We start from the raw sequence: 16566 nt of genomic DNA on the forward strand, positions 1-16566 counted from the left end.
ACATTCATGTACCAGATTTTACGTGGGCATGTTTTCATTTATGTTGGATGTATGCCTACAAATGGGATTACTGTGTCTTATGGAAACTCTATGCAATATTTTCGGAAACTGCCTGCTGGCTGGCCACAACGGTTGAATCACTTACATCCCCAAGAGCAATGCATGAGGGTTTGAATTCCTACAGCTTTCCGTGTACTCTGTCACTTTGATGGAATACAAGATAAATCAAGAGACAGGCCTCAGGCCTCACAGTCTGCACACCTCCAGTCTGGCCGAACTTAGCCATGTTGTAAAGCTCGGCTCAAACGGTTAAGATGCTGTCTCCCAACGCTTATCAAAGCTTATCAATTCCCCAACTCAACCTCATCCCTCCAAACACTGACCATCTGATTCCAATTACGCCTCTATTATATGCATATGTGCTAGGAAAGTACAGGCTCTTTCCCAAAGTGAGGTTATCATTCAATGAATTTTGATGTCTGTACATTTAGTATTCAGCTTTCAGAAACTTATCCTAGATTTTCAGGAGTTTAAGCATGCTGGCCTTGATTTCAGTACATTCTAAGTGTTTACCAGGACTTATTCGCATGGCAGGTATGTTGAAGAAAGTCACTGGATACTTATAGATACTAGAGATATTTAAATGAATGGTTATTCAAAGTGAAAGATGTCCCATCTACCTATTAATTCACTTTCTTTGGCAAATAGTTATTAAAATTCTACTCTAAAGCACATTAGGAGTCCTGGTATAATAGTCAATTTAGGTCTTGCTTTGGCAGTTCAAACCCACCAGTTTCTCCACAGGAGAAAGATGAGACAGTTTACTGTCTTAGAAGATTTGTAGCTTTGGAAATCCTATGGAGCAGTTCTAAACTGTCCTGTCATGTTGCTGAGTTGGAATCAACTCCCTGACAGTGACTTTGGCTTTGGTTGGATGAACCACAATGAGAGACACATTAATAGCATGACTATAAACAAAAGTCTAATCAATGCTGGCCAGTTGGACCTAAGCAAGACACACTCCGTCACAACTTCAATCTCTTTTCCATTGATCATGATGTTACCAATTGCTCCTGTTGTGAGATTTCAGTCTTCTTTATAGTGAGTTGTGATGTATATTGAAGATCACAATCCTTGATCTTCATCAACAAGTACTTCACGTCCTCCTCACTTTCAGCAAGCATGGTTGTTCTTCTGCTTACTGAAGGTTGTTAATAAGCCCTGTTCCCATCCGGATGCTGAATTCTTCTTCATATAATCCAGCCTCCCTGATTATTCCCTCAGCATACAGATTGAAGTTGTATGGAGAGGATACAACCATGATGCACACCTTTCCTGATTTTGGACCATGCAGACTTCCCTTGTTTCGTTCGCACAACTTCTTCTGGAGCCATGTACAAGTTCAGCACATGCACCACCACGTGTTCTGGAATTCCCCTTTTCTCAAGGATATCCTTGAGAGGGGGTGGAGTGAGTGGAACTCTTATACACTGCTGGCGGACTCATAAAAATGTACAACCATTGTGGAAAGTGATATAACAATTATTAAAAATAACTAGGCCAAGAAATACCATATGATCCAGCCAAACTTATGCTGGGCACTTAAAAAAGAAAAGAAAAGACAGAACATGGACAAATGTATATGCTTGCTCATGTTCATTTCAGCACAGTTTACAATAGCAAGAAGCTGGTACATACACACAATAAAATTTTATGCATCCCTACATATCAGTGGTGAAACCCCTTATGACAGAAATGATCCTGAGTGAAGTTAGTTAAGCACAAAAGGACAAATCTTCTGAGTGTACTACTATAAGGGTAAACACCAAAATGAAGGGCGACTCCTGCCCCCAGGTCATGCATTCTTCCAAAATCTGAACTCCCAAGCAACAGGATAGAACGTCTGCCTAGCCTCCATGAATTACACACCACCCCCTCGATGTGTACATCTTTAAAAAACTACTTTGAACGAGAGTTCACATCAGCTGGCATCAATTTTTTTAAATTTTTAAAAAAAATTTTAGGCATCAATTTTTAAGATGGGGGAAGAGGGAGAAGATCATTCGGTTGCTGCATATACCATTGTGCGACGGTCACCCCAAATCAAAAGACACACATACAAGAGGGATAAGCAAACCTTACTGTAAATTGAAGTTAAGAAAGGGAAAGGAGGGAATATATGTCTGAGAGAAGGTGATTGCATTTCTTTGGGTGGGTCAACAGAGAAGAGTGGCTTCCCATTGGGAAAATGGCGTTTAACAATGCTTCTATAGAACCCTGGGGGGAGAGAATATGATTGACACTATGTTCCTCACTGGACACTTTTGATGTAGTTTCTACCCAGCCCTTGGTGACCCAGACCATGTGCTTTAAAATACTGGGGCTTTTGATTCTGTCTTTTCAAGGTGCACAACATCCTTCATAGGCCACGCCAGAAGGATTCAATGTGGAAACCCCACTAAGTGAACCGGACTTTACCTCAGACTCACCTGTAGTCCTTGGACCTAAGGCTGAAGCTCCCTAGTGTGAAAAGAAGCGCATGATTTCTATCCCAAGGTTACTGAATTAGCAGTCATTGGACTTCGGTTTGGATCTCTTGCCGGGACTACCAATATAGTTACTATTTTACTGCCTTCCTCCATGCTCCACCACCCTGGTTGTGGCTTAATTTTGCTGGATAAGTGATACTTGGTACACAGTTTTTTAATTCCATACTTTTATTTATGTTATTCCATTGTGTTCCTGCCTTCTCCTGAGAAGTCTAAGCCTTCCTTTATGGCTCTCCTTGGTAGATGACAGTTCTTTTGTCCTAGATGCACTCAGGATTGTCTTTTTCCTTGAAATTGAAGAGTTGGACAATGGTATTTCAGTGTTTTTCTTTTGGGGTCTATGCTGTTTTGAGTACTCTAGCTTCTTGAATAGCTTCCTCCTCCTGTCAAGAGCTCTAGTCTTGGAAACCACCATGCAGTTCCATCCTGTCCTACAAGGGTGCTATGAGTTGGCATCAAGTCAATGACAGACAGGTTTATGATGTTGGAGGCATTTTCTTCCAAGATTTCTCGTATTATTTTCTCTGTATTATTTTTCTTGCACTGGGATCTCAAGGAGGCATACGTTGTTCCTCTTCATGGTCTCCCACATCATTCTCAGGCTTTCTTCAGAGTATTTTGCTATTTTAGTTGATTATTTCTCTTATCAGTTATAGTCAAAGCATCTGAGTTTGAGCTCCCTGAGTTGATTTCCCTTTTCTTCTATTCAGTTGCTCAGGAATTTTACCACATGGTTGCATTCCGTTATTTTATAGTTTATCTTCTGATATTCCTTTTTGTGTAGGGTTTCTAGTTTTTCAATTACCTCCATTGTTCTCACGAGTATTCCCAACATTTCAGTAAGGCTCATAAATAGCATTTTTCTGATTATTGTATTTGGCAATTCCATGGCCTCCCCTGAGTACACCATTAGGTTTGGGTGATTTTATTCCTTGTGTTTGTTTTTCTTGATTTTTGTGGGTGTGCTATGGTTGACTGCTGTTTGCATGGTCTTGTGGTGCAGCTATTAGACGTATGCAGGCTGTTGGGTCATTTACAGGAAATTGCTTCCGTAGTGTCATGGGAAAGGTCTAATAGCAGACAGAAAATATACAGTCAGGAAGTAGAGAAAAGGAGAGCAAGATTGATAATTGGTGGGAAGATGGAGTGGAAGAAAAGAGAGACTAAAAGTAATACAATAATAGATCAAAAGGTTTGTAAAACTATGGGAAATGTATTTTAATTGGGTTAATAAGAATGAATAGGTAGTGTAGAAGTGCATTTCATGAAAAAAGAAAGAGCAGAAAGATTTATTGTGTTGCCCAGGGAAAAAAAATGTAAGCAAATAATTAGTCCATAAGAAGAGAATTTAAGTGTGTGTGTGTGTGTGTGTGTGTGTGTGTGTGTGTGTGTGTGAGCGGGAGGAGATTCAAGAAGAAAAGGGAAGGCAGGAAAAAGGCAAAAGAAAATAGAAGAAGAAAGTGTAAATGTGCAGAGAAGAGAAAGAAAAGCCAAAGAAGGGTCGGGGCTTGGGGGTAATTGTGGAGTTGTGCTGCTATGTGCTCTCAGGAGAAAGGGGGCAAACTGGGACAGCCAGGGAGGCATGCGTATCATCCACATGGGAAGAGGAAGTGCTAGGGAAAAAACAGAATAACCAAAAAAAATAAAAGCACAGTTTCAGTGGGGATTGTATATGTTCATATGGCTGCTGCAGGAGGGAGGGTGGGTGAGGGAAAAGAATGGGGCTCTGGAGAAGGATGAAAACACAGGGGAAAGTAAGTGTTACTTGGCCAGTGAGAATTTCTCCACCAAGCTGCCATGCAATCTGCTACCTACACAAGCCTTCAGAGGGCATTCAGGCGAGAACTTTGCCTGCGTGGATGGGAGCGGGAGCAGGAGCAGGGAAGGAACAGCTTGTGCAGAGGAGGGCAAGTGCACAGAAGGGCTCAGACTGCTGTTCCTTGGTGAAGAGTCAGTAACATTCAACTGATCTCTAATTCTAAGTAATTTTGGTGTATTTATGTGTTGGACAAGGTTGACTAGAAAGCACGCCAGTCCATACGTCCAATAATAGTGCATAAGTTCCTCTTCAGCCCCATACAGCCCCATGCAATGATGCAGGGAAATCACAGACAGTGGGTGGAGAATTGTTTGGATGCAAGGTCAGTGGAAAGATGGCAGGGTTCAGGCAACTCTCGGGGTCAGTGGCAGAGTCCCAGTAGGCAGGAAGGCAGAATGAGAAGGCCGGCCACATCCCTAAGGAACAGCATCAGGCCTGATTGACAGGTTTGATTCCACATCTAGCTAGAGTATCTAGTTGACATGAAATCATCTAATTACCACACATAGCTTTTAAATTGTTTTTTTTTTTTTTTGGCTTCCAAGGAGCTCTGGTGGTGTAGTGATCTTAAGTTGGATTGCAATTTGCATGATTGGAAGTTCAAAACCACCATAATCAGGGGAAAAGGGTGGGCATTAAGTTACAGGTTCAGAAACCCAAAGGGGGTCTCTAGGAGTCAGCATTGACTTGATAGTTGTGAGTGTGGTGTGGCTTTCTGGCTTCCAGGGAGCACAGGACTACCTTCCTTTTCCAGTTTCTATATTTCATTGATGATCCCTATGGCTTAAAGGTTATATTTAGATATTTAATCTCTCTTGAGTACATTTTTTGCACATAGTGTGAGTTATGGGTCCTGTTTTAGTGTTTTGCAGGTAGAGATTGAATTTTTCCTATACCAAGTATTCAAGAGTATCTCTTCCCCCATTTAATGTGATTTCTTTACCAAAAATCAGGTGCCTGTAGGCTCTTGGATGTATTTCTAGTTTCTCTACTCTAATTCATTGGTCTATATATCTACAGTTGTACCAATTCCAAGCTGCTTTGATTACCATGACTATATGTAATAGGCTTTGAAATCAGGGTGTGAAATGCCTCTGACTGTGTTTGTTTTTTAATATTATTGTATTTATCCTGGTTTCTTTCTTTTACATATAAAGTTGGTGATTTGTTTTTCCATTTCTTGAAAGAATTGTGGTGGCACATGGATTTGACTTGCATTGAATTATAGAGTGCTGGTGAGGACAAAGCTGTTCGCTCCTTAGGCAAATGGGACAGGACCACCACCTCTCACAGTTCAAGATCCGTGGGAACATGCTGATGGCTCAACCCAGTGCTGATGATGCACTGGCTGGCCTGACTCTCGAGCTGAGATAAAGTGGACACTTTCTCCTGTTCCCTGGCAAAGCTGCTGAAGCGAGGCAGTCTGCAAAATGTCAGTTACTTCCTGTTTCCAACTTTATCCTCCTTCCTATCTGTGCCCTCAGATCATTGTCAACTGTCCCTTTTAGTATAAACCATCACGAGATGCAGGCTATGTGACTAGGAGGGTATAGAAGCCTGCCCCAAATAAACTTCTGTCCTTTGGAGGGTATTTCCTCAATCTGTCCCCCATGGTCCAACTTTTTCATCCCTTCTTCTCTTATCTGTAAGTTTTCCCATTGCACATCATGCCCTCTTGAACCCGTTTGCCTTGTAAGAGAGATGGACTTGTTAATCTTACAAGTGCTTTTGGTAATATTAATATTTTCCACTATAAGTCTTTCTATCCATGAGCATGGGTATTCTTCCATTTGTATGTCTTTTTATGGCTTCCTGTTGAAGTGTTTTATAGTTTTCTTTGTATGAGTCGTTTGTTTCTCTGTTAGAGCTATTTCTAAACATTTTATCTTTTGTATGATTCACGGCTAACAAGCCGACTCTAACCCATAGCAAGAGGTAGAAGTGACTTTTTTGGTTTCTCAGACCTCATATATTCCCCATAAGTGTCTGGTGCTTTTGACCTTTCGATATTTTGGTTAGCAGTCCAAATACTTTTGTACTTTTCATTTCCTTTCAGGATCCTCTTCTTTATTATATAAGAACCCAATCGACTTCTGTATGTTGTTCTTATACCCTGTTATATTGACAAATTTTTAATTAGTTTCAGCAACTCTTAAATTAGATCTTCAAGGTTATAAGACGATATTATCTACTATTAAAGAGTGTTTGGTTTCTTCTGTGCCAATTTGGCTGTCTATATTGTGATGTTTTTTAGCTCAGGCTAAGACTTCCATATTCTATATTAAAGTAATGATAAAAGGCAATCCTGTGTGGTACCCACTTGGAAGGGGAGTTTTACATTTCTCTCTATTAAGTTAGGTGCTGATTGCTCATTATGCAGATATGGCTTCTTATTACCAGTTCATTAAGTGTTTTTATAAAATAATGGATGTTGAATTGTATCAAATGTCTTTTTTGTATTAATTGATATAATTGCATAGTTCTTTCCCTTTGTTTATGTGGTATATTATGCTGATTGTTTTTCTAATATTGAACTATTCTTGCATATTTGGTATGAAACCCACTCTGTCATGATATATTTTTTTGTAAGTTTTCATGAATTCTGTTGGCTATAATTTTGTTAAAATTGGGGGCATAAGGGATATTGGCCTATAATTTTCATTCTTGGTGAGGCATTTGCCTGGTTTAGTTATATTTGATTAATAAAATGACCTTTATAGTCATTTTATTAACAATTTCTGAAATAGTTTATGTAGAATTGGTGTTAATGCTTCTCTAAATACTTGGCAGAATTCCCTGGTAAAATTATCTGGTTCCAGAACATATTTTGTTTGAATATACTTATTGTGGTTGTGTATAATTATTTTGCTTTCATGATTTCCTACTCACTTACCTTTGAAGCAAGTTCTGCTGGATTTTTCCTTTCTAAAAATCCTGGCACCTTTGGAATTTCAGAAAGTTCAAAACTCCATATATATTGCAAAACCAGCAATAGATTTGCATAAATAACCATGAAAGGAGAACTGATCATCGCATATTTTCTTCTATTCCGAATCATCCAAAGAGTACAAGACCAAATCAGTAATACAAAGGTCAACCAGCTATGGTAGGTAATACTCCAAGCCTTGAAGGAGAAAAGAAAAAGAGATAAGAGTTAATGCAATATACTCCTCTTACTCTATCAAGTTAAAAGTAAACAAAAAAGAAATGTTCATTGACCTTAAATAGGGAGAGGACAGAATGTGAGGTGTTTGAAGGGATCCTCACCAGCAGCAAAGGGGAGGAAGAAGAGGGAAGTACTGATTGTGCTGAGAACTCTGCTTTTGAGTTTTCAGTAGGAAAATGTCTTCATGTAAGTCAAATATTGGCCTTTTAGAAAACAAAAACAAACTCCTTGCCATCAGTATGAGGCTGGCTCATGATGACCCTTGGGGACAGGGTAGAGACTGTAACTCTTTACAGGAGTAGAAAGTGGTTGATGGTTTCAAACTGCTAACTTGACAATTAGCAGCCCAGCATGCAATCACTATGCATCAAGATCACTTCATCAATTACCTCAATTTTTTTTCTTTATCCTACTTTACAGTATTAAAAGGCAATTGTTGCTGATAAGAGAGAAAGACAGGGGCAGTTCTTCCCTAGCCTATAGGATAACCATGAGTTGGCATTGACTTGATGGTAGTGAGTTTGGATTTGGTTGTTGATAATTTCTTCAAAAAACATTCATAATTTTCTCCTTTCTGTTTAGAAAATCACTTGAAGTTAGCTGCTGTTGTGAGGAATGAGAGAGTGTGGGCTAGCATCAGGGCTGAGAGACGGAAATGGTGAAAGTAGTATACAGGTGGGGCTTCAAACATTGTTCTTAATAGACTATCCAAGGCACATGATGCGAACGAGAGGATATACACGAGGAAACTCCAAAACACTCTGTAAATTAAGCCCATGAATCAATATTAACTTCAAATACTTACAATCTCTCAGTATAATCTCTAATACCATAGACACACATGGTAAAACCTTTCTAAAGACTCTCTAGTGTTTCTATTTTATTGTTTTTGAAGATATAAATTAAAATGTCAATTTGAACAAATATTTATTTTCAGGAATTTTCAAATTTATGGTAAAAGATAATTTGCTTATAAAGTAATGAGTAATGTATGCATTTTAGTTATAAGACCCAATAAAGATAATTAGAAATTCATGTGGCTTTTATTAAAATGAATCAGTAACTGTCAACTGTTATCAAGTCTGAATTACTTTCATAATATATTTTTTATTGAAGGTCACATTTAAAAAAGACTAAGTAACATTTAGTGCATTTGCATTAAAAATACACTTAAAATATTGGCAATAAGTAATACATTTAAGCTATTTACTTAAATGATAAAGATAGAATTTTGCTATTTTTAATTCATTGTATTTATTATCCCAAATATTACAATCCCTGAAAAGTTTTCCCTGCACACAATTCTTACTGGAGAAAATAAGAGGGTGAAGGGAAAAAAAAGTTATAATCATTATAACTTGGAAGATCTAATCTGTATTTTAATGTCTTCTATGTCAGGTTTCAGAGTTTTCTAATAGTTTAGGACATTTATTCTTGGGATTAAAGGTTTATCATGTTAACATAAGAAGTTCTTAAGACTTCATTTCTGTGCTAAAAAGCTGGCTAAGGGAAAGCTTCTAAGAGAAGCAGGCGCTTTTAAAACATTAATAACATGGCAAGAATCATTTTTCTAATGAAGGTATGCTCTAGTATTTTGACTTTACAAAGTTTTTTTTTTTCCTAGTAAGTGAATGTGAAAGATTTTGTGTTTCATTTTTTAAAACCACATCTCTTTATTGGGCTTAGAGAAAAACAAACCAAGTGTATACTCTTTTGAGTTCAGAATAAAAATGGAATACGTTCATTATTGAAAAATCAGATGTATACTGGTTGATCTATAGAAAATATTAGATGAGAATCGAAAGAATACATTTTTAATAGTGTTTGCAATTCCAACAAGCACCACGTTTAATTCAGCTCTCTCTTTTCAATGTCATTCTCTCACAAGGGGCAATGAGATTGATGAGGATGCACAGGTTCAATATTTTGACCAAGTGTCTGGAGAAACTGTGCTTATTTTTCACCCCACCCACCCCCCACCGCCCTACATCTCCAGCAAGGAGCTCTGGTGGTACACTGGTTAAAGTGCCTGCCTGCTGACTGAAGGGAGGGCAATCCAAATCCGCCGGTCCCTCTGAGGCAGACATGGCAGTTCTTTTCCATAAGCATTTGGCCTTAGAAACTTTATGGGGCCGTTTACCCCTACCTCACAAAATGCCAAGAGTTAGAATTGATTTGTTGGCAGTGACTTGGTTTTTTATCTTGTGGGGGGTGGGGTAAAGTTATACAGAATTTTCATAAAGGTATCTATGGGGTCATTGGCCATCACATTTGGGAAAAAAATTTTAATCTGAGAGTTAGATTTCTAAAAAACGAATCAGGTTTTCAAAAAAAAAGTTTGTTTTCAGCAAGGGAATAAATTGGATCTTCTTTACCTTCTGTCTATGGACCAAAGGACCATTTTAACAGATGTGCTGTTGACGTGGGGGGCTGATCCTTGAAGGGAGTAGAAACCCACAATTATGCTCACAATTGGTGAAAGGATTTGGACATTTTGGTGGCCTGATGCTCATATTGGCAGAAACTCATTGGAATGACCATTGAATTAAGTCTCACCCAAATCTAAAATAGTATGTGAAAATAACTTTAACCATTTGAGATTAAAAAAAAGCAATCTAAAGACCTAAAGATCATGAACAACTTCTAAGAAAACCATCCATTGTGTTCTTTTAAATTGGTAAAATGAGGACAATATGACTTCAGAAACTACTCTGAATGAAATGTATACGTAGTTAAAGAAGTTGAAAGGAAAGTTTCTGCAATCCATAATATTAAAAAAAATACCTTGAGAAGTTCACATAACCCCATCCTTTGCTGAAGTTTTGGGTAAGCAATGGTACTGATGCTGGCCATGAGGGGATGGCAGGACTTTGCAGTAGCAGGGCTCAGGCAGCATCGCTCAGCAGACTCTGCCTCTCGCACAGAGCATCACATGAACACCCTCACCATACATACCATCATTGCAATGAGAGCGCAGATGTAGCTTTGCTTCATAATAAATTGGAACACTGCAAGCATGGCATGAGTTTTCACACTTCGTTTTTCCTCATAACTCCTTTCTTCTTCAAACTCTTCTCTCTTGTCCTCTTCTTCCTCTTTCTTTTCTAGATCAACAAATCCTTTTTTTTTGAGAACAAACAGTTTTTATGATTATGTATGTATATATATATATATATATATATATATATACATAGAAATAAGTTTTAAATAAATACTCAAGCAGTACAGCACATTTTCCTTAGTTTTAGTACAGGCATTTACTTAAGACTTCAGGAATCTTTTCCATGGAATGTACATCGTTGCCCCGTTATTCTGACTCATAGTGAACCTAGGGGACAGAGTGGAATTGTCCCATGGGCGATCGAAAACTGAAGTTTTTACAGAAGCAAATTGCCAACTATTTCTCCTGTGGAGTAGCTGCAGGTTCAAACAGCCAACCTTTCAGTCAGAAGCTAAGCACGTAACCACTGCACCACTTGAGTTGGGGCCTCCACTTAATAAAGCTATTTAGGAGTCACACAGAATCAATAATGAAGTGTACTGGGACCTCAAACTCAAACCAAGCCCATTGCTGTTGAGTCCATTTCTACTCATCGTGAACTGATAGGATTTGCCCCCATAGGACATGTATTGACACAGACTTCGCATCTGTCTCCCATGGAGCTGGTGCTGGACTCAAATCACTGACCTCCCAGTTAGCGGCTGAGTGCTTAACCCATTGAACCCGTCACTCAGAAATCCAAGATGGGCCCCCAGTGGTGCCTGCCTGTGGGTTACCCTCCCCTTGAATGTAGGTGGAATCCGTGACTGGCTTCCCGTAAATGGGCTTTTTGGAAGTGACAAAATGCCATGTCTTGAAAAACTAGAGGAAGATTATGACTTTTTCTTTGGGTTCCTTTGTTCATTTTTTTTCACTCACTTGTTCTGAAAGAAGCCAGCTGTCATTTTAAGAGCCACCCAACAAAGAGATCCTAAGGGCAAGGAGCTAGCCTGCAACCACAGAAGACGTGAGACGGGTTGCCAGCCACCTGAGTGGCCTGGAAGCAGCGCCTGCCTAGAATGAGCATTCAGATGAGATCATGGGCCAAGTCAAACCCCGAATGCGATATGATGAGAGACCTCCAGTTAAGCTTAGTTGCTTTCTGATTCCGTCTCATAAAAACTGTAAGGTAATTGTGATCATTAGGATTTGTGTCAGTCTGGCTGGGCCAGGATTCTCAGGCATTTGGCAGTTAGGGCCTGGTAATCTCCCATTATGTGATCTAACATATTATAATGAAGTTCATGATGGACTTTACAGTGAGCAGGCAAGCAATTGCGGGGAGATTAGGGTGGAGTGCTACTCTCTTGATCAGTTTAAAGCCCTGATGAAATTGGAAGGAAGTTTCACTGTCTGTGTTGTTTACTCCTGTTTAAGCTGACATTGTGGGGAAGTGAGTTTCTCTCGGTGCAGATTCTCTCTCATTGACATGCAGTCCTTTGAGAGTTAGCAGGAGCCTGCCAACATTGGACTCATTAGACTATAGCCATGAGCCTGGCTTTATGACCTTGGATTCATTCACCTCTGCCTCCACAAACTGTGGTTTTTCTGCTGCATTTGTCACCCTGCTTCATTGTGTGTCAGCCTCAGCAGCTATGCAGATCTGACCCATGAACTTGATCCAGACTGGACTAAACTGCTTTTAAACTGTGGGAACCATTTTCTTGGTCTAAAATTCTTTACACACACACATACATATATTGCTGGCTCTGCTTTTCTAGTGAACCCAGCCTAATAAAGTAATGAATATTGTAGACCACTAAGTTTGGGGGTAATTCGTTACTCAGTAGTAGACTACACAGAGTACAGATATAATAAATGTTAGAAAACCAACCAACCAGTCATGAGCTCTGTGATTCGAAACTTCTTGGTAGGTTATGCCAGAGGCAGCAAGTCATGCTGAAGACAGAAAATTCAGAGACAGGCAGGAGAGAAAGTGTGGAGGCGTAGGGGAGAGGAAAGTAGCAACAGAGAATACTGAATTAAGGGTAAAGGAATTATTTCTCTTCAGGATACTTCTACAGTTGTCATAAAAGTTGTTATAGTTACACAGATGCAGTAAAGAAAACGTATGCCCTTGTCATTCTTATTTAAATTATATGGGTTGAAAATAAATGGAATAAAGTGTAGTTTCCATGCATAGTGAGATACCCCATGTAAGTGTCTTATAGAGCCTCTAAGGGAGTTTGTGACATTTCCACATGCAGAAGCCCAAAGTCTATTCATTTATCTGATGTCATGTTTGAAGAATCCTATGTGTTATATAAGAAAGTTTACCGAGCATAGTCAAGACATGAGAAACTATTTTATTGTGGCTGATGTATTATTTACCTTGTTGTGATATTTCCTGTAACTATGTTGTTGTCTGGTGCAATTTTCAACTCATAGTAAACTCATGTGCCAGAATAAGTTTTTCTAGTCTGTAATTTTATGGGGAGAAAATTTCTAGATTTTTTCTCCTATGGGGACCTCTGGATGTGTTTGAACTGACAACGTTTTGGTTAGCAATTGACTTTGTAAGTTTGTTTTACTTTATAAAAAGGTTGAGTTGATGATTTGAGTATTTTGAGGTTTCCTTGTCAGCATTCAAAATTATATTTTTCCTTTCGTGTGATTAATATATAAATAGAAGGATGTTTTTGTTGTGGCTTGAAATGCTCGGATATAAGGGGAACAGAAGGTATAAATGCTGACTCTTGTGATCAACCTGGGTGATTCTGATGCAAGTGATCTGAAAAGCATGCCATTTCCTTCAGCTCTTCAGTAAAGACCTTTCAAGCTTCAATTGCAACCTAAAATATATTTGTGTAGGAAGCTGTAAATGGACCAAGAGGCAGCTGTGCAAACAGAAGGAGGGAATAATATATACTTTAAAATCAAAAAGGTGTATGTCATGGTTGAGTTCTTTAATCATATTTATTAAATCTGTATACTGAGAAAATAGAGAAACTGGATTATATGAAGAAGAATATAGCTCAAGATTTGGAGGGAGGCTTATTAACAACCTGTGATATGCAGATGGCACAATCTTGTTTGCTAAAGTGAGGAGAACTTGAAGCACTTACAAATAAAGATCGATGATTGTAGCTTTCAGTGTGGATTACAACTCAATATAAAGAAGACCAAAATGCTCACAGCTGAGCCAGTAGGTAACATCGTGATTCCTGTAAAAAATGTTGAAGTTGACAAGGATTTTGTCTTGCTTGGATCCTTAATCAATGTTCATGGAGGCAGCAGTTAAGAAGTGATCAAAAGATGAGTTGCATTAGGGAAGCAAGGAAGTTACTTTGAAAACTGAGGTGCAACTGACCCAAGCCATGGTATTTTCACATATGAACATGAAGGCTGAACATATTATAAGGGAAAACCAAAGAAGAATGAATACATTTGAATTGTGGTGCTGACAAAGAATATAGAAAGCACCATGAACTGCCAAAAGAACCACCAAATGTGTCCTGGAAGAAGTACAGCCAGAATTCTTCTTAGAGGCAAGGATTGTTAGACTTTGTCTCATGTACTTTGGATATATTTCCAGATGAGACCGCTCTCTGGAGAAGGACACCATGCAGCAAGAAAAGAGGAAGGCTGTAGACAACATGGATTGACACAGTGGCTCCAACAATGGGCTCCAACAACCTAAAAACACTTGTGAGGATGTCTCAGGACCTGCAGTACTTCATTCTGTTGTACACAGGACCACTATGAGTCAGAAACAACTGAATAGCACTTACCAACAACAACAGTAGGAATGAGTAAATGCTGGTGTTGCTGGAGGGCCTCCTGGAGGTCCCAGGTGCCATCAAGATGTGTGTGCGTGCACACCTGCGCAAGCATGTGCCTAAGCTGCTTGAGTAATATTGACTCATGAATGATCTGATATGTACTATCACTTAGAAGCACCATAGAGGCAACTGTAAGGAAGAATTGACAACAAATTATGAAGAAGAGAAAGAATATCAGAGTAAACATAAATAAAGTTTGAACTCTATATAAGTAGAAAAATCTCTAGTATTGGAGCTTGTTTTCATTACATGCCCGGAGTTAGTTTCCCTTCTCCCCTTTCCCCCTCAATAATAAACTTAGCTAATTCTGACATCCATCGAGGATGGTCTAGGGAGAGATTGTTTTCCCAAGAATTTGTCCATTTCTTCCAAGTTGTTGAATTCATTGGAGTACAATCCTTCTTAGTACTGTGTAATTATGCTTTTGATTTCATTAGTGTCTGTTGTATGTCTCCTCTTTCATTCCTTATTCTTGCTATTGAAATTTGTTCCCTTCTTTTTTTGGTTAGGTTTGCCAGTGGTATGTCGATTCTGTGTATCATTTCAAAGAACCAACTTTTAGCAGCATAATTTTTCCCATTGTTTTCTTATTTTCCTTCTCCTGGATCTCAGCCCTGATTTTATTATTTCTTTAGTTTTGCTATTAGTAGGATTGTCTGCTTACTCTGCTCTCGTTGCTGTCAATTTTGTGCCAGCATATCAATCAGTAGTCTCTCTCTTTCACATGTGTGCATGTATTGCTATGAAACTTCCTCTGATACTTTCCTTTGCTGTGTCCCATAAATTTTTGTATATAGTGTTCCCATTCTCATTGGTTTCTAGAAATTTCCTAATTTCATTTCATCTGTGCCAGTAGCACTCCTTTTGCAGTAGAGAGTTGTTCATCCTCCAATTGTTTGCTCTTGTTTTCTTTGTCTTCCTTTGGTTGATTTCCAGCCTTATGGCACAGTGGTCAGAGAGAGAGGACTTTATGATTGATATCAATGTGCTTATATTTATGTAGATTTGCCTTATGCCCCAGCATGTGATCTATCTTTGAATATGTGCCATGTGGGATTGAGAAGAATATGAATTTATTTGTAATTGGATGAAAAGCTCTGTAAATATCTATCAGGTCAAATTGTCTAATTGTAGTGCTTAGATCTCTAGCCTCTTTGTTGAGTTTCTTTTCCTATAATCTATCTTTCTCAGAGAGTGGTGTATTGAAGTCACCCACTATAATTGTTGAGGCTGTGAATTCTTTTTTCACCTTTGGAGTGTTTGGTTGATGTCCTCAGCAGGTCTCTCATTCGGGGAATATATGTTTACAATGCTTAGTGGTTCTTTGTCTACCATTCCCTTGAGCATCATATAGTGTTCCTCCTCATCTCTTTTTATGGTTTTCACTTTGAGGTCACTTTTATCTGAGATAGGATTGGAAACCCTGCTTTTTTTTTTTTTTTAATTGCTATTTGCTTGGTATGTCTTTCTCCAGCCTTTGATTCTCAGCCCATTTTTGCTGTAGCCTTGAGCTGTGTCTCCTGTAGGCAGCAGATTGCTGGGTTGTATTTTCTAAGCCAGTCTGCTAGTCTCAGTCTATTAATGCCTGAGTTCAGGCCATTGATATTCAAGTTATTATCTCCATCTGCAGACTCTGAGATGTCATCTTATACCTTTTACATTGGGTGTTTTCCTACCTTCCTTTCTTATTAGTGTGTTGTACATGTGTATGTGTGTGTATCATTCTTGACTTCTTTACATCCTTAAGCCAATGCTATCTTGGGGTCTCTTTTCTCTTTGTTGCCCTCTGGGTGAGGTTTTTCTATGTGGTGGTCTCTTATTTATGCTTGGTGAGTGTCATTCCTCTGCCCATACTGGGTCGGCAAGGATCTTTTGTAGGGCTGGGATTCTTCTAATGTATTCTTTGAGTTTTCCCTTGTCTGGGAAAACTCTTACTTCTCCATCTATCTTGATCAATAATTTGGCTGGGTAGCGTATTCTTGGGTTTGTATTGTTTTCCTTCAATTTTGTAATATGTTCTTCCACTCCTCCTCTTCATAGTTTCTGCTGATAGGTCTGAGCATATTCCTATTTGGGAACGTTTATATGTGATTACATGTTTTTCCCTAGCTGCTCTCATGATTTTCTCCTTTTCCTCAAAATTGGATAGTTTAACTGTTATGTGCCTTGGTGACTTCTTGGGATTCAATCTAGCGAGTGTTCTTTCAGCC

At 38.8% G+C, this 16566-nt stretch overlaps 1 protein-coding gene across 1 annotated transcript in view; it reads right to left on the bottom strand.

The window, feature by feature from the left end:
- PIEZO2 (piezo type mechanosensitive ion channel component 2) overlaps positions 1-16566 on the bottom strand; it is a 535104-nt gene that overhangs the window by 137617 nt on the left and 380921 nt on the right. Inside the window, exons 12-13 of the mRNA XM_075529992.1 lie at positions 10490-10638; positions 7262-7492 (exon numbers count right to left, since the gene is read on the bottom strand). Coding sequence (XP_075386107.1) covers positions 7262-7492; positions 10490-10638 — 380 coding nt within the window. The remainder of the gene's footprint in view (positions 1-7261; positions 7493-10489; positions 10639-16566) is intronic.

This window comes from Tenrec ecaudatus, chromosome 13 (assembly GCF_050624435.1).
Source record: "Tenrec ecaudatus isolate mTenEca1 chromosome 13, mTenEca1.hap1, whole genome shotgun sequence".
In the NCBI taxonomy this organism is placed as follows: Eukaryota; Metazoa; Chordata; class Mammalia; order Afrosoricida; family Tenrecidae; genus Tenrec; species Tenrec ecaudatus.